The sequence below is a fragment of the Lemur catta genome, chromosome 7, assembly GCF_020740605.2.
Source record: "Lemur catta isolate mLemCat1 chromosome 7, mLemCat1.pri, whole genome shotgun sequence".
Taxonomy (NCBI): Eukaryota; Metazoa; Chordata; class Mammalia; order Primates; family Lemuridae; genus Lemur; species Lemur catta.
Window position 1 is genome coordinate 99,299,899 of NC_059134.1, and position 18,244 is coordinate 99,318,142.

The 18,244-nt window shown below is 54.2% G+C and overlaps 1 protein-coding gene across 1 annotated transcript in view; it reads left to right on the forward strand.

The window, feature by feature from the left end:
• Window positions 1-5,397: 5,397 nt before the first annotated feature.
• FADS2 (fatty acid desaturase 2) overlaps window positions 5,398-18,244 on the forward strand; it is a 30,518-nt gene continuing 17,671 nt past the window's right edge. The window contains exons 1-4 of the mRNA XM_045555839.1: window positions 5,398-5,939; window positions 14,252-14,362; window positions 16,751-16,948; window positions 17,068-17,169. Of these exons, the coding sequence (XP_045411795.1) occupies window positions 5,733-5,939; window positions 14,252-14,362; window positions 16,751-16,948; window positions 17,068-17,169 (618 nt within the window). The 5' untranslated portion in view covers window positions 5,398-5,732. The remainder of the gene's footprint in view (window positions 5,940-14,251; window positions 14,363-16,750; window positions 16,949-17,067; window positions 17,170-18,244) is intronic.

The window sequence follows — 18,244 nt, forward strand, 5'->3', positions numbered from 1 at the left end:
CCATTCTTAGAAATAGATTTCCTAACTCATATGTGATTTTGGACAAGCCAATCTCTGGGCCTCAGTTTCCCTGTCTTAAAGGTAAGACCAGAAAGTTAGCAGGCTGCCCTCCACCCCAAGTTGTAGCACTCCCATGGCCCAGTTGTGTCTTGGCCTGTGCCATGTGCCCACCCGCTGTGGCCACACTCCTCCTCTGCTCCATGTCTGCCCGTGGTTTCCTTTCTGTGGCGGTGCTTCCTCTGCCCTAAGTGAGCCTCTCAAAGTTGGTCATGCACCAAGTGGACTCAGAGGACATCCATCCCACATCACAGCTAAGGTCATGTTTTCCAAGGTCAATGCCTTATCAGCACCAGCAAGACAAACAGGCCTGGCGAGCAGATCTGATCCAACACCACAAAACACACACGTGCGTTTGAGCGGCAAAGACTCCAAAGGGTCTCAGGGTGTGGACCACCGGGGTTCGCCCTGTGCTTGCCCTTTGCCGTGTCTGGGTCTGCTCCTCTCCCCTTTGGATGTCTGCCGAGAGATGCACGGTTAGAGGCCCCAAGTTGCTTGGGGTAGGGACTTGCAGGGCCTTAGCAAGCTGATGCCTATCCGCCACCCCCCAGCCTTTGGTCTGCCACACAACTAACTCTCGCTCAGTGAAGTTCAGTAAGGGTGTAACTGGAACTTGACTTTCGGATCTGATTCCAAAGGCCAGTCTCTTTCCACACTAGCATTACTTCAGGCAACCATTTAACGCCATTGATGCTTAGTTTTCCCATTTATAAAGAAGAGATACACACACATCCTGCTTGCCTGAAAGGGCTGTTGTGACAATCATTTGATACAATGGCTAGAAAAAGCACTTTTAAAATTGTTAATGAATGCAAGTTAAATAATCTGCACACAGCTCCATATAGATATGACATCTACACGCATCTATCGTTTTGGAGTTGGAGGCAACTTAGCATCTAATCCAATCACCTGATTTGAACAGACATGAAAGTGGTTAGGAAGCTGGGTGGTCACAGAGCCCAGACTAGAGTTCATGTCTTTGGGTTTCTATTCCAGGCCTCTTTCCCAAGGGGCCTTCAGGAGCCAGCAGGGCTGGGCAGAAGCAGTGCCGCTGTGCCCCTACGTGATTTCCTTCCTCGACCCATCCTGCTGAGTTCTCTGGGCAACAAGGAACCGTTGAAGGTTTGGGGGCAGTGCGAGCGGGGCTCACTGAGATGACCTGGCAGCAGTGTGTGCAATGGTCTGCTGCTGGGGACCCTCAGCCCGGGCAGTGGCAGAGGCAGCAGAATAAAAGGATAAAAGGGGTGGAAGAAAATGCTGTTGGAGACAGAACCTGCTGAACACAACAGCCTTTTTTTTTTTTTTTTGCAAGGGTGGGAGGCAGGAGATGAGAAGCAGCAAAAGACATTCTGGAATTCTGAGACTGAGTCACAGAACCATTGGTACCATTAAAAGAAATGAAGGAGTTAAAAGGAAAGACTGGTTTTCAGAAGGGAAGATGACAATTCAGTTTTGTGCCAGAAACTGAGGGTTAGACCTGGATAGGCCCAGAGAACACACGGCTGGTGAGACCTCTCCCTCACGTCAGGGAGCCCACGGGAGCTGCGCAGGAACCTAGTGGGAACGTGCTCTGGCCCTGGGAAAGGGATGGTGCCGCAGATGTGGTTTCGGGCTGCAGAGTCATCCCAGATGTGGTCCCTGAAGGAGAAAATACTGAGTGAGCCAAGGTCCAAGGGCATTTGGAGGGAACAAGGAGGAAAAGAAACAAACAGAGGTGGCAGAAAAGGGGTGGTCCCAAGCAGGCTGGGGCTGGTGCCTTGTCAGAGAATCAGCGAGCATGGCATGTCAGGACATCGGTCTGCCCAATGCCACTCAGAGGTCTGAGAAGGCGAGACTGGACTTGCTGGTGACCTTTCAGAGAGGGTACCTGGAGGCTTGATTGGGAACAGGCTAAGAGGGCTGTCTTCGGGGTCTGGAGTCTGTGTTCCAGGACTCCATCTACGATGCGCAGGTTGAGGGATCAGCCTTGTCATGTCCCGAGCATCTGTGTCTTCATCTGCAGAGATGGAGTAATAACCCTTGTTGGGAGGTGAGGCCAGGAGGGAGGATGAGAACCACCATCTACTGAATGCTTACTCTCCCCACTGTGCAAGTGCTTTTGTCCATTATTTGAAAGTCCTTTGCACACCTAAACTGATAAACCAATGGAGGGAATCGCTATCTTTACTATTAGAACAGGAGAAGATTGTAATGATCTGAGAAATGAGTGGAAGACAGAAAGTCGACCCAGAGAGGGCTGACTATTCATTCACAAAATTCAACAGTGAATGGATTGTGAAAGACAGGGGTGATGGCTGGAGGAAGAAGCAACTCAGAAGACTTTTTTAAAGATTAGGGATGACTTGGCCATACTTATCAACCAACGAAAGGAAAAGAGAAGCTGCCAGCAGGGGTGTTCTGCTGGTCCTTTGTCTGCCAGGTGCTTGTGTCAGTGTCACATACATTCTCATGGCCCCACAGACTGCTGGGTGGCTGAAGGATGGCTTTCACTTTCTCTTTCCCTCTGATTTTTTTTTTTCTCCCTCTGGTCTTGCTCTGTCGCCCAGGCTAGAGTACAATGGCGTGATCACAGCTTATTGCAGCCTCAAATGCCTGGGCTCAAGCAGTCCTCCCGCCTCAGCCTCCTGACTAGCTGGGACTACAGGCACATGCCACCACACCAAGCTAATTTTTAAATTTTTTTATAGAGGTGGGGGTCTCGCTGTGTTGCCCAGGCTGGTCTCAAACTCCTGGCCTCAAGCGATCCTCCTGCCTCAGCCTCCTAGTGCTGGGATTGCAGGCATGCACCACTGCACCCAGTCTCTCTCTCTGATTAACCAGCCTCTTGGCTTCCACGACTCCACCAGTCTCCCAGCAGGCATATGAGACTCCTTATGAGGAGAAAATGGAACCCATTCTGTGGGGACTGGTGGCATGTTCTCCATCCCCACAGGCTCTGTCTCCCAAAACACCTCCCCATCTGACCTGGCCTTTCACCCACTTGGCTGGCTGAGAGAGTCTGGGCTCCAAGCCACTCAGGCTGGTCTCTTTTGTCCCTGATAAAGTAGGGTACAATGATCACAACAAGGTCCTGGCAAGATCCCCAGGGAGCCTCAGTCGTCTGGTACTGCATGAGAGTCAGGGCCAGGGGCATTCTGTGGGACAGGAGGAAGCCATGGGAACCTCATCCTCCTGTGAGATCACCCCTTTTCCTAAGTGACTCTGGGGTTGGCTGGACGCTATGAGGTTTTCTCTGAGCAAACAGTCGCATCAGTCCCTCCGAGTAGAGAGGGCAATAAATAAGAGAGGAGCAGGAAGAGGGCAGTGGGGCAAGGCGGTGTCTGGTGCGGGGTCAGCATCCTACAGGTCTCTTAGTTCAGGCCTCCTCCCCTCGCTGCTCAAGCACCACCCTCGCCTCTGACCTGATTGTGCTGCTACCTGGTCTCTCCCCTTCCTCCCGTCCCAGCCCCACCTGCCTCCCATTTCTCCTCCCCACCACAGAGCTGCTCACATGCTGCTTTACAAAGTCCTCCATCCTCATCCTCGCAGAGCTGGGGAGGCTTTTCCCAGTGTGAGCCCTGCCCACTGCTGGCCCCCGTGGAGCCATTCCTCATTCTTCATTCATTCATTCATTCATGGTTTCAATACGTTTTTCCAGGGCTAGAGCTGTGCCGGGGGCTGCTGGGAACCCCAGGTCGTGGCCGATCCACACTTCTCCCCCACCCCATGAGGCCTTTTAGGGTCTCAGAGCCTTCAAAGTCTCCTCCCTCAGACCCCTCCCTGGGTTTCCCTTTCAGATGTCACTCTCTCCTCTGAGCTCCACAGTCCTTTAACATTTTTCATTAAAGTCATCTATGTGTTATGTTAATCCATTTTTGAAAAAAATGGCACTCTTGGTTCTATTTCAGTAAAGCTTTAACAGGCATAGAAGTTGGTGTCCCCTCCCCGGGCACTTGCTTCATCCTCTCTTATCTTGGGGGTGGGGAGGGGGTGCCTTTGTATTTGAATGTCTGTTTGCGGTCCGCAGAGCCAGAGAGGCCTCGCTCTTGGCATCCGGAGTCTGTGACGTGAGTGAAGGATGCTCCAACTGATAGCAGCATGAAACCACGGTGCCATCAAGGAGGTCGATATCAAAGAGGTCACAAACTGTGGGAATGGCATGAAAGGGGCCCCCCTCCCCCATGCACCCCCCCAAGCTGGCCAGAGTGACCTTCCCACTGCCTGTGCATCAGTGCGGAGTCTAGAAGGGTCCCGCTGTGCCACTTGCTAACTGTGCCCTTTGGCCACTTCAGCTCTTAACCTCAGGCTCCCCATTTTTAAGTTAGAGTTAACAATATGGGTCTTGTCTGCCTCTTGGAGTTTATCTCACAGTGGTGAGAATCTGTGAGTAGGGTGTGCTGGCACTCGGGGACCTGTAACGGCACCCCACCCCTCTGTTCATCCTTAACTTCCCATTGTCCCCAGTCAGGCTCTGGGCACTGGGCAGCCCCATCCGGCTCCGGTCTGGGGGGACCCGCTGCGCCCCCACACCTAGAAAACCCGATCCTCCTCCATCGGTTTGATATGGCAGTCTTCATTTCCCGGGGTCTATACACCACCATTGTCCCACTAATCGTATGTGGTCCTGCACTGCCCCTCCACGTCTTGCTGCTGGGCTGAGCTTCCTGAGTCCAGCGCAGGGGCTGCGTCCTGCTCCTCGTCGTCTCCCCCGCCCTCCACCATGGCGCCTAGCACAAGGAAGCGCAGCACAGAGTCCGCAATTCTTTTCTAAGATTGCCTGATTAGAGGGTTCAAAGCCCTGGACGAGCCCGAGCCCGGCCCCTTTTCTCCAGCGAGGCAGCGGGAGGGAGGATGCAGGAGGGCGCCAGACAATGCGGATGGCGCGGACAACGTGGGAGACCGGAGTTCCGATTCCAGCGGGCGGGGGAAGGGCGTCACCTAGCCAAGCCAGGCCCGGAGTTGAGTTCGTCAGACCGGAGGCTCGCGCCCCGGGGCGGCCAAGTCCTCTTTGTGCAGGCATCAGGTGCAAAGCCTGAAGCGCCGGACATGCGCGCACGCGCCCCGGAGCGCGGAGCCCAGTCACCGCCCCTGTGCGCCGGCCCAGATGTCCCCTGGGAGCTCCTCCGGCGCCCGCGGCCGGAGCGGGGGGAGGGAGGAGGTCCGACACGTAGCCGGCCTCGCGCTGAGGCTCGACCCCACGCGGGCGGGCGGGGGAGCCGGGGACCCGCCGCTCCAGCCCGCTGGCCTTCGAAAGATCCTACTGGGCCAATGGCAGGCGGGGCGACGCGCCCCGATTGGTGCAGGCGCTCTGCTGATCACTGTGGAAACCCGGGCGGCGGGGAACGCGGGAGGATGCAGAACCCGGGGTGGGGGGAGCCGGAGGGGCGGGCGGAGGAGGCGTCGAGGCCCTGAGCTACCCCGGAGTTTCTTTCTACTGGTGGCAAAAGTCCACGGCGGGCGGGCTGAGGGAGGGGCGGAGGAACGGGGCTGCTTTGAGGGCACTGGGAGCCGGGGATACTCCCGAGCGCGGGCGCGGAGGCTGGGGGAGGGGGCGCGGTGGGAGGAGTAGAAGACAAAAGCCGAAAGCGTAGAGAGCCCGGGCGGCGCACACCGGCCGGCCTGCAGGGCGCCGTCTGTGCAGCGAGCAGCCGGCGCGGGGAGGCCGCGCTGCACCGGGCAGCCCGGTCGCAGGCAACATGGGGAAGGGGGGGAACCAGGGCGAGGGAGCAACGGAGAGCGAGTCGCCGATGCCCACCTTCAGCTGGGAGGAGATTCAGAAGCATAACCTGCGCACGGATAGGTGGCTCGTCATCGACCGCAAGGTTTACAACATAACCAAATGGTCCAGCCGGCATCCGGGGGGCCTCCGGGTCATCGGGCACTACGCGGGGGAAGATGCTACGGTAAGGGTCTGGGGGCTCCCCAGCTACCCTTCTCTGCTGCAGGTCGAGTCAGGAGTCCTGGGTCTCTGGGCGCCAAACAGACCTCCAACGCTAAATGGAGCTTGGGACGTCCAGGACGTCAGGAGGGAAAGAAAGTGAATCCCTGGCGCTCATCCCTCCGCCCCGAATCCTCCTCCTATGGGCCAACTGGGCCGACTTGGGGTGGGGTCGGATTTTGGACCCCAGGAGGCAGCGCGGCGGCGGAGGTCCCAGCGGTGGAGAGCCGAGCTGGGTTTGCAGCGCGCGCTGGGACCCACGCGTCTGCTCCTTCGGCCGCGTTCACCCGGAGCCAGGGACTCCCCAAAGGGGTCACTCGGGCCCGGGGCTTGGCCCCGGGCCTGGAAGATGGCCGCGCCTGGGCGCCGCGGAAAGGAGCGGGAGAGCAGGCAGCCAGGTGTGGGACTCCACGCGCCCCACGCTCTCCAGCCAGACTAGTGGGCAGAGAAGGAAAGCTCGTCCCCGGCCGGGGCTCGCTCCTGCTTGGACACTTGTCCAAGAAGGTCCGCAATGGCTGCCTTCGAGTATGGTAGCTTGGGTTCCCAAGCTCGCAAGGATTATCCTGACCCACCTTAAGGGTCTGCCCGCTTGGGGACCGGTTTAGCGAATTGGTGGAAAGAGAACTGGCTGGGGTTTGTAAAGCCCAGGTCGAGAGGGAACCTTAAGTTGGGCGGATTTAGCAGCACTAGGCTGACTTGGCAACAGGTCTGTCTGCACCGCAGGTCACTCTCGGACGTTCAACTCAATGGCCCTCTGTTTTTAAATCCTGCAAGGAAAGCCGTTCCCTCATCTTGCACTCTTAAAGGTAGTGGGCCTCTCCAGACGAGCCAGGGGTGCCCACCTTACCCGCACCAAATATGTGGCTCAGCGATTACACAGCACCCCCAGCGCAGCCGCCTGTCTGGAATCCTTGCATTTCTTTAAAGGTGCAGCCCCAGGGACTCCAATGGGCAAGAAGAGGAAAGAATGGGCAGGGAGGGAAGAAAGGGCTGTTCTTGGTGGCAGGGAGCTGGAAGCAGAGAAACAAGGCCTGGTGGGGTAGAGAACTTGGGGAAGGTGAAGTGGGGAGAGGCTGAAAGGAGGGATAACTTGGCTAGATCCTTCCACCTAGAGGTCTAGGATGCTGACCTTTCCCTGGGCTTTGCTATCCAAGCTGTGTAGGCCCAACTCTTGACCTCTCACCATGGGGATGGACCCAGGCAGGCCAGACCAGGCAGCCACAACCCAGGCAGTTCAATGGCCGGGTGGCTTTGGTGAGAAGGGCCCAGGCTTATCCGAGGTTGAGAAGAGGCCAGCCAGGTGGATATAGCCTACAGCTTTTGACCCCGTGCTGTGGCACCTGGTTGTGGATGCTGCTTAATCTAGAGAGCTGGTGATGCTAATTAGAACTAATTAGTGGGTGTGCGCTTTTCGCATACCTTCAGTGTACTGTCTCACTTGGACCTTTCCACATCCCGGTGAGGAGGTTGAGTAAAGGTCATTCCCAAGTAAAAGACCTTCTGGATCCTGGGTGGGATCTTTCCACTGTATGTTGCTGGACTTGTGCTAGCCTGTTCCTGATTTCACAGGCAGATTGTGGAAGGTTCCTGCCTTGTCTGGACCCTCCTTAAAAAAACAGTGTATTTGGTCTGATTATTTGATACTGTTAAATAAATATATTTTCCTATGCGGATGCTCGGTCTGGCAACTAACTGCCTTGAACTTTATAGTTTAATTACGATGAGAGATTGATTTCATCCTTGTTCTGGATGTTAAGTTCAGTGCTCACCTGACTTTAACAACGAGTTTCCTCCAAAAATCAGGTCTCAGATCTATCCTGTCAGAGGAACAAGATGCCCTACTCTTCCCTGCTCCCTTCTCTGTCTCGTAAGTTTGTCTCATAAAAATGTAACCCTCTCTTCATTTCTGATCCTGCTCTGTCGCTTTTTTTTTTTTTTTGAGACAGAGTCTCACTTTGTTGCCCGGGCTAGAGTGAGTGCCGTAGCGTCAGCCTAGCTCACAGCAACCTCAGACTCCTGGGCTTAAGCAATCCTACTGCCTCAGCCTCCAGAGTAGCTGGGACTACAGGCATGTGCCACCATGCCCGGCTAATTTTTTCTATATATACTTTTAGTTGTCCAGATAATTTTTATTTCCATTTTTAGTAGAGACGGGGTCTTGCTCAGGCTGGTCTTGAACGCCTGACCTCGAGCGATCCACCCGCCTAGGCCTCCCAGAGGGCTAGGATTACAGGCGTGAGCCACTGCGCCTGGCCCTCCGTCGCTTTTTGTGTAACTTTCATGGCCCATAAATCTAGCATCTTGGATGTTAGTTGCCTCATTCTAAGAAAGCCCGGATAGGAACCCTCCTGGGCTGCACAACACAGCCCTGGAATTAAAGAAAGATGTGATTGCTGGGCTCATCTATTTGCTGTTGTCGCTGGACGGAGCTTTCCTCCTTGTCTATAAGATACATCTGTACCCATTTCAGTGACATTGATTCCTGGCGAAGCACTCCTTGAACTGTAAGCACTAGGTAAATGCAATGGAGTATTATCAGGCAAACAGGAGTAAGAGTGGGAATTATGAAACAGCTGGAATGTAAATAATGCAAAGAGGAATTTGGAAGAAAGCACTTGCATACCTGCTAGCTTTATTTGGTGTAGCAAGACATAAAAATAATCCCTGTTCCCCAAAGCTAAAACTTTTGGGGCATGAAATAATTGGGGATATAGTTGAATAATGGTGGAGTGAGCAGCTGGGTTCTCTTTGGCATTTTTGCTTTAAACTGTGTGGGACCTGGTTGGAAGAAGGCCTTGAGCAGCGGGAGGGTATAGGCTGCTGATCAAGTGGCTTTGCTCCTTGGGGTGTAGACTTCTTCAGAGCCTGGGGAATGGCAGTTTATAGACAGAAAGTTTAGGGAAGGACTGACCAGCAGATAGAGGTTGGATCCCTTGGAACATTGTCATGCGATGTTCTGAGCTAATCACAGTGCAGTTATATCCCAACAGGAGGCTGGGAAAAGAGGCCGGAAGTCAAGGAAGCCATTCTTGGGACAGTTGGGGATTTCAATAGGGCATTTTCCTATTTCTGAAGAAGAAAAGACCTAAGTAGTCAGGACCTACCTCTTCCCCAAAAGGATGGGGCGACTGTCATTTAGTCCTTCTGCAGAAGGTAAACCTTGGCCTTGCCTATAGTAATAAAAGTTGCTTAACTTTTGCAGCTCACATAGCAAGTTTGTACATACTGTCTCATTTCCCCCTCAGATCAGCCCTGTAGGTTATTCTCTCATTGCTCCAAGGTATAGGAACCTCACCGCTCAAGTGGCAGCACTCGGAAGTCAACTCAGGTTCTGCTGCCACCATGTCCTCCCAGCTCCCCTCCTCCCCTCCCTCCCTCCCTTCCTGTTTCTGCTCCTCTGATCTCTTCCTTTTGGTCCTCTGCTGCTTCTCCTGTCCCTGCCTTGCTGTGGGCAAAAGGAGCCCTTGCCTGTGCCCCGAGTGTCTGTTCTTTTCATGGCAGTCCCACCCTGTGGAGTTGTCCCCACTTGGGACTGTTCATCTTCATCTTCAGCAATGATTCATCAGTCATTCCCTGAGTGTCTCCTTGGCTCTGAGCTGGGCCCCAGGCACAAAGATGACTAAATCACAGATAGTGACCTGTATCTACTGGTTTTGATTCTCTTCTCTCTCTCTCTCTCTCTCTCTCTCTCTCTCGCTGGGGCTTGAGTCTGGACCCTCTACCTCTAGACACCAGCCCTCCTCCCCTTGTCTCAGCAACTTTTCCTGCCCCGTCTACATCGGTCACTTCTTAGAATCAGGGGCAGGCGAGAAGAAGCTAGAGATTTGTTCCATCTTTCAACCTGCTTCTATGCTGCCATTGTGAAAGAGCATCAGATTGTAAGTGACACTGTCCTCCTCCACACAGGGCAGGAGGGCCATGGTATTTACTAGTAGAGGTCCTGGGTTTGAGTCCCAGCTTCATGAATTCCTAGGCCTGGAGGGCAGCTCCATCCCCCCAGCTGAGGTCTGGGTGGGAGCTCTCCGCTTCCCTCTGGCTGCAGCCTCAGTGGGGGCTCCATATCCAGCCCCAGCACACCCGGGAAGCAGTTCTGAGATGAAGGTGGCAACAATTCCTTCATGTCCAGGTTGCCCTTGTAGGGGCCTCTCTCCTGTACAGCCTTGACCTTCCACCCCCAGGGAGTATATGTGACCTGTGTTAGTGGGGACGCTCTCGCCACGGGGCTCTGGCCCCCACCAGCCTCCATTGCATTGTTCCTTGGAGGGGACATAGCACAGGGGCTCCCTGCATCTTCCTGCTGCAGGAAGGAAGTCAGCATCCCTGGCTGGCTCTTAACCTCCACCCAAGAACATGAGGTTCCCTCCTCTGCTTCTCCTTCCTCTTGGATCACTTGTTCCACAGCGTCTCGGTCCCCAGGGCTGCTGTCTGCAGCACTGTCTGCCCTGAGTCTGCTCCTTCTGCACTTCCCAAGGCCTGGGCCAAGTGCCATGAGGTGTAATACTTGATTAGATACCAGCCTTGCTCTGCAGAGGAGGTGGGCACAGCCAGAAACAAGTCACGACAGCGGGCGCTTAGTGTGGGGAGGAGCTGTGAGTTCCACCTGAGGGGGGGCAGAGCAGGAGCATGTCCCCAGGGAGAAGTTGGCTGGCGTCAGGGCTGGGCGATGGCAGGACCGGAGAGTGCAAGGTACACTTAGGAACCTGAGTGTTCTAACCTTCCCGCCCCCAACACGCACACCTGCCCTGCCTGTCCTGCCCACCTGCTTGCTGCTCCTTCCTCTTCCCTGTGTCCCTGGCCCTCTTCCTGGAAAGTCTTTGGCTTCTCTCCCTGTCAGACAAGGATAGAGCCTGGTTCCAATTCTTGTTCCAAAATCAACGTTTGGGTTGGCCTCGTCTTGATTCACACCACGGCCTACCTTGCACCAGCCAGACGTTCCTGTGATCAAACAGCTGCACGCGTGTGAGACACATTGATGGCAATTTGAAGGGAGAGACACAAAAAAACAACTCTCAGTGAAAAGGAAGCTCATTTTGATTGAAGCCTTTTGTTAACAGTGAGAAATATTCCAGGTAGACACACCTGACTCAAACTCTGCTCAGCTAATTCCTGCAGTGTGACCCTGGGCAAGTGGCTTCACCAACCTACACCTCTTTTCTCGTCTCTAAGACAGGACTTGCCTCACCAGGTTTGGTAAAGAGTAGTGGCTCTAATGTGGCTCTGTGGCCAGCCTACATAATCGCAGCAGATGGCAACCACAGCGGCCGCTAACGTGTGAGTGCCGGAGAAGGCGGAGGATTCTGGTGTGTCAGAGGCACAAGCCAAGTTGCGTGAAACAGTGGAAGAGGACAAGCGCCTGAACGTGACTGCAGCGTGGAAACGTCTGCTGGGATCAGAGTGTGCAGAGCCATGGGGTCCTGGCTTCATTCATCACCCCGTGAGCCCTCATGTTGGGCCCCGCTGCAGGCACTGGGCTTATCGCAGCAAACGAGACAGGCGTGGTCCTTCTCTTGTAAAGAGGATGAAACGGCAACGTCCCAGAGAAAGCCTAGGGTTGGAGAGGGCTGCTTCAGCCGGGTGGCTGGGAAAAGGCTCTGGGAGGTGACGTTGAGACTGTCCCAGATGGAGCCGGCCCTGGTGCAGGAAGGAGCTTGGTGCGTTCGGGACCCTTCGCGCCAGGCCTGCTGGGAAAGGTGCCAGATCGACTGAGGACGATGAGCCAATCCAACGGCGCTCGGTCTCCTAAAATGGCAGGAGGTGTGGGAAAGAGGGGTCCCTGGAGGCAGGTGGACCTGAATTTGATCCTGTCTCTGCCACTTGGACCCCAGGACTTCACGTCCTGCGCTCCAGAGTCTGTCTGTAAAGTAGGGCTTTGGGGCTTCGGGGAGGTGATGTGAACAGCGCTCCTGGCGCGTGGCCTTTCCCCTCCCCGGCCTCTGGGAGGGGAGCTGCCCGAAAGCCCCCTGAAATGGCCATGCAGCAGCCAAGGTCAAGGCAGGGCTCTGATGTCTGTCTGCTCCCCCAGGTTCCCCTGCCCAGTGGGTGGGGGTGGCAGTAGGAGCCGAGGTGAAGGCACTTGCAAGCTGCTGAATTCTCTTTCGATGAAACACGGGGAGGAACCATTTAGTAATCAGCCCGCGCAGCTGTGCCTCAGGAAACCGCCTTCCCAAAGACTTCCTGTTCATTCCCCAAGAGCCGTGGTCTGATTCGAGGAGGACCAATGAAGGGGCTTTGCAGGCCCAGCCCTGGGCCCTGAACTTGGCAGTTCCTGCTGGGCCTTTCCCAGGGCCATTTTGCAGAGGTGACTGAGGCTGGGGTGGGGACCAGTGCCTTTTCAGAGAAAAGAGAAACTGTTCCAGGGGCCCTGCAGGCTGTGAGGAGCTGCTCAGCACTGGAGCCCAGGTCCCCACTGCCTGCCCAGGGCCGCAGGACGGCGTGTCTTTCCTCTGAAGATATGTTTGATCTGATCCTCTAACACCATCCCTTTCTGCTCAGCTAGGGGGCACAGACACTTTTTAAAAAACCGTACGCCCAGTTTTCTCCTGCACTAAATGCTGGCTTGTATGTCTGTTCTAGACACAAATAGAACAAAGACCAGGCGAAGCGACGATGCCAGGGATGCAGTAAGGACTTGCTAGGAGACTGGCAGATACCTCTGGGAGATCCTCGGGTGTGCGGACAAAGAGATTTTGATGCTTTGTTGGCACTTTCCTCTCCCCCTCATTTTCTTTAATTTTGAAATTTTCCAAACGTACAGAAATGTTAAGAGAATAAGTGGTTCTTCCTTTGCCTGTTTAAAAAAAAAAAAAATAAGTGAACACCTGTGTATCCTCAACCAAGATGCACTAATCTTAACATTTTGCCACATTTGCTTTCTTCCTCTTTATACGTATGCGATTTTCTTTTGAAAATAAGTTGTATTATGTGACCTAAATTCTCATATAATATAATAAGTTGTATTATTATATCCCTAAATTCTTCAGCATTGTCTCCGAAGAATAAGGAGGAGATGCTTTAGTGTCACGCTCTAACATAATCACAATACCTTTGTCACATTTAAGAAAATTAATAGTAATTCAAAGATATGATCGAATATCCAGTCCATGTTCATATTTTCTCATTCCCCCCAAAAAAAGTCTTGTGTAATTTGTCTTTTTTCCCTCACGTGGGAGCCTTTCAAGTGAAAGCACGGCAGTTTTTGTATCTTTTGAGTCTCTTTTAATCTAGACCATCCTCCCACAAGCCCATATTTTTTCCCCATTACATTCATTTTTCGGCTTGTTTCTCATGGTGCGATGTGACATGTTCCCCAATCCTAGCAATGCCACCAAGCTTGGCTCTTTGCAGGGTGAACACTGTTGGCCGCTGGGACATGCCTGTGCCCCCGCTCAGGGCTGCTGGTGCCAGCTCAGCTCTAGCAGAGACGCTGTACGCTGCACAGGACAGTGTGTGTAACGTACGTAGTACAGAGAGAAGACGACTGGGAGGAGAAATGCTAAACTGTTAGCAATGGTGCCACTTTCTGGGTGACATTTGTTTTCCTCTTATTCCTCTGTACCTTTTCTAACTTTGCCAAAACTAAGCACGTGTTTACTTCATAATTGGGGACAAAAAGATTAAAATGTATGACATGATAGCAGTGGGGGAGAGAGTTTGGAGAGCAATGACAACAAAGCCAGGCACAATCCCGCCACCTGAACACATATATAATGATAGTTTAGACCCTCCTGGGCTTTTTTCAGGAATGCTCTTTACATAATTCTGCATTTTAATTTTGCATTTATTTTTTGTTTACATGCTCTCCCAAGCACATTTCCAACATAGTATTCAGTCTTGTTCTTTTCACTGATAACCGTGGATATGTGGGTGAGGAACTGGCGAGAGGTGGTAGGTGGTGCAGTTTGTGCACTGCACAAGGCACCCAGCTCTGGTGCAGCTGAGGCTCAAGTCCCCCCTGAGCCCTGTGCACACCCAGTGCACCTCCCTGAAGGGGCACCTTTTCCTGACTTGCCCAAAAGCAGCCTGCAAATCTATCCACAAATCCTTGGCGGGCTCAGCGTGCCTTGTGTATGCACAGATGCCAGGGTAGCTCCTGCCACTGGAGTCGGGCACTGAGGGCTCTATCCTGGGGCTGAGGCTGGAGACAGCAGTGGGGGCTGGATCATGCGAGGTTCCGTTTGGTGTCCCAGTGTAGACACGGAGCTGCTGCTGGGCCTTTCTGAGGCCCGAGGAGCACAGAGGGCCAGTCTCAGCCTCACCACCTTCCCCTCTGTTCCCCAGGATGCCTTCTATGCTTTCCACCCTGACCTTGATTTTGTGCGCAAGTTCTTGAAGCCCCTGCTGATTGGTGAGCTGGCCCCGGAGGAGCCCAGCCAGGACCGCGGCAAGAACGTGAGTAGAGCCTGCAACCTGGGTGGGGGTGGGCGAGAGGGTCCCCTTGCCCCAGGACCACAGTGGCCAGGGCTGGGGCAGAGGTGCCTTTGTCCAGCAGGAGCCACTGCTAATCCCCTGTGGTCAGGGAGGACCTCAGAGCCTCTGCTGGGAGCTGGGGCTTGGGGGCAGCTAGTGACATCCCCTTTCTCCTGGCTGGATTCCTTTTCTTCCTCCTTCCCTTCTTTCCAGAAAGGTGCCAGATGTTGGTCCTGCGCATGACAATCTAGGAGAAAGACAGTGCAGAAACACTAATCAGATAATGACAAGTGTGGCTGCTTCAGGCTGTGTGGTCTGGGAGCACCTCTCTGAGAAGGAATGACCATGATGTCATCGTTTCTTCATCTTTGCTATGAGCCAGACTCCTTCCTGGGTGCTGGGCTTCAAGGATAGAAATATGGAAAAATAACAGCACCAGAGGCCTCCTGGGGCTGTTTTGTTGAGCAATGAAGTAGTGCATGTGCCAGACCCCCTGTAAGCGACAGAGCAGTGTACAGCATGCTTCAGGGGGTCTCGAATACTCCCCCTCGCTGGTCTCCTCCACTCTCCCCTCCATCCGTGCCTGACCCTGCCCACCTTGACCTTCCTCAGAATCTTGGTTCTCCTGGTCCTCAGCCCTGTTCCTTCCTGAGGCCCATCTGGCCCAGTCTCACTCTGGGCAGAGTGTGCAGGTCTGTACCAGGCCCACCGAGGGCTGAGGCTGGCACTGTGGAAGTCCCGCTTCCCTGTCACTGGCAGGCAGGGCCCTGGAGCCCATGTGGGGCCTACATGCCAGCGAGGAGGCTGGGTCCATTCCCTCACTCTGCTCCTGGGCCCCCGAGCTTGCCACCTCTCTGCTGCCCAGGATGAGACATTCCCTGGGGAAACCAGACCCCTTCCCTGGTGAGTCCTTCCCGCTCTTGCCGCCGGCCTTGGCTGGAGCCCCGGCGGAGCCACGCTGGGTGCAGGGTCTTTCCAGGCTGGACTCTGCCACTGCATCTGGCCTTCCCAGCGAGATGCAGGCCACCCCGAGTGTCCTCCAGTGGCCAGTCCCCATTCCCCTTTGTGCCTCTGCCCCTCTTCTCGCCTGTCCCTCCTTGCCTTCCCCCTGCCCACGCTGACCCACGCTCATCTCCTGCCTCTGTCTCACGAGGCTCTCAGCCCTTCCTCCCGCTGCGCCCTCCACCCCCTCCCCCAGCCTTGTTCCCCCCCACTCCCATCCAGGCCCCTCTTCCTGCTCTTGAGAGTCTGCACCACGTGGCACCTGGGCTCCCAAATCCGGCTTCCTCCACCCACAGGCTGCCAAACCCTCAAAGCACCTTGGTCATGTCCCGGGGGTACCTGCAACCTCCTATGTCCACTTTCCTCCCCCACCTGCCTGGCCCCGAGTCCGCTCCTGTTCTGGCGTCCTCCTTTCTCCCAGCGATGCCATCTGTTCCCAGAGCCATCGTGCTCCCTTCACTCCGCCCCTGCCTCCCTGGCGCCACGTGCCTGGCCTCACCCCGCCCCTCCTGCCTTGCCCAGCTCCCCGGGGCAGGGACTCCGACCTGCACTAGTTGGTGTCACCACCGGCCCAACCTGCTCAAGACCCAACAGAGTGCCCAGAACAAGTGGCACAGTGTCGGGTGGTAGAAAATGCAAGGTGTGGTAAAATATACATATACATAACATAAAATTTACCATTTTAATCATATTTATGTGTACCGTTCAGTGGCATTAAGTACATTCACACATGGGCAACCATCACGGCCACCCATCTCCTGAGAGATTTCATCCTCCCGAACTGAAACTGTCCCCAGTAAATGAACTCTGACAACCACCACTTTACTTCCTGTCCCTGTGAGTTTGAGTACTCTAGAGACTCATGTAAGTGGAATCACACAGTATTTATCCTTTTATGTCTGGCTTATTTTATTTACCATAATATCCTCAGGGTTCATCCATGTTGTAGCATGTGTCAGAATTTCCTTCCTTTTCTAGGCTGTATACTATTCTGTTGTATGTGTGGACCACATTTTGTTCATCCTTCCGTCAAGAGACAATAGGGCTGTTTCCACCTTTTGCTTATTGTGCATAATGCTGCTACGAACGTGGGTGTATAAAATGCAAGCTTTTGAGTTGAATCCTTTCTCTGCCACTTAACTAGCTGTGGACAAATGCACAGGCCCCAGGGCTGTGCCAGGCAGTGGTAACGGCCATCGTTGTCCTGTGTGGTGGCCGGGCTCCTGGAGGCTCGAGGCTTGTGGGCTGGTCCCCTCTTGCCATAGCTTCTGCCGGGTGTGCAATGGTGTTGAGAGGCCGGCCCAAGCTGTCTGTCCCCTCCAGCGTGGCTGTGTGGCCAATCTTCTTCCCGGTGCTCTTACTCAACAGTCTCAGATCACCGAGGACTTCCGGGCCCTGAGGAAAATTGCCGAGGACATGAACCTGTTCAAGCCCAACCACCTGTTCTTCCTCCTCCTCCTGGCCCACATCATCGCCATGGAGAGCATCGCGTGGTTCACCATCTTTTACTTTGGCAATGGCTGGATTCCTACCCTCGTCACGGCCTTTGTCCTTGTTATCTCTCAGGTGAGGCATCAAACCCTCACCTGTCACCTGAGGCTCCACACCCCCACCTGCCCCAGTTCACCGAGGCCTGGTGCCTGTCTCCTGATGCTGTGATGGCATGTGTGACCCTTTCTCCCCAGGCCCAAGCTGGATGGCTGCAACACGATTATGGCCACCTTTCTGTCTACAAGAAGTCCATATGGAACCACATTGTCCACAAGTTCGTCATTGGCCACTTAAAGGTAAATTCAGCAGCCCTGGGTGTCCGTCCCGTCGGTTGGCGGTTGGCTCATTGCTATCACACTTCACTCTGAGGCCGGGACTCCTTTCTGCTCAGTGCTCCAAGGCTCTAGGGTGACAAGGCAGGTCTGCCCATGAGCTGTGCCTTCTAGTGGCATTGGCTATGCTGCAGGACACGCTGATCCTCCGTTCCTCGGACTTCCTGGGCCCCGTCTCCACACCAGGTCAGACCCACAAAACCACAATGTCTAATTACAAAGACAGGCACATGCCCTTTTCAATCTGTTGGCTCAGTTGATTATATTGTTTGGAGCTCTTTAGCTAAGGACTTACCTAACAAATTCCTTTTAGTCCGGGCCAGTAAAGCCGCAGTATCGGGATGAACTGCGCCTCCTTTCACTGGGGCGTGAGCTTGTCGATACAGTGTGTCCCTCCTTTTTTCCCTCTGGTCCCTTTTTTCCAGGAAGTACAAAATAACATTTGAAACGTCTGCGTTTTTGGTATACTCGTTCCCCCTTCCTCATGTGTCATTTATGCTTTTAGCCTTATTTTAACTGTTCTGTTATATATGAGTCCTTTGTCTTCAGCCATCTCAAATACTTTTTGGAAATATGTGGGGTATGGAAGGTAGATGTCATCATACAAGGCCTTTGATAAGGGACATCAGACTACGTGATGGTCGGCTGAGCCAAAGGACAAAAGTTTAAAACGCACGTGGTCAGGCGGTCCTCCCCTCCCCCCTGTAGCTGGTGAGGCAGACCCACAGATGCTCAGCAAGTTGGTGAAAATCTGACCTTGAGTTGCCAGTGGTTTGGGGCCGACCTGAGAGGCGTCATCTCCTCGGTTTTGAAAATAAGTCCTTGCCAGTTTTCTCTCGGAATCACACCATCCCCACCCCAGCCTACCCCAGCGGGATCTAGCTGGTTCCCAAGAAACTCTGGGGACTAAGGACTTCACCCTCCCCACCCCGGGTTGTGCGGCCACGCTGGGCCCTTGGCTTGCAGGGTGCAGTTCAGGATGGGGGGCAATCACCACTGAGCTGGTCACCAGCTCCCCAGCAAGCGGTTGGCCTGGCCC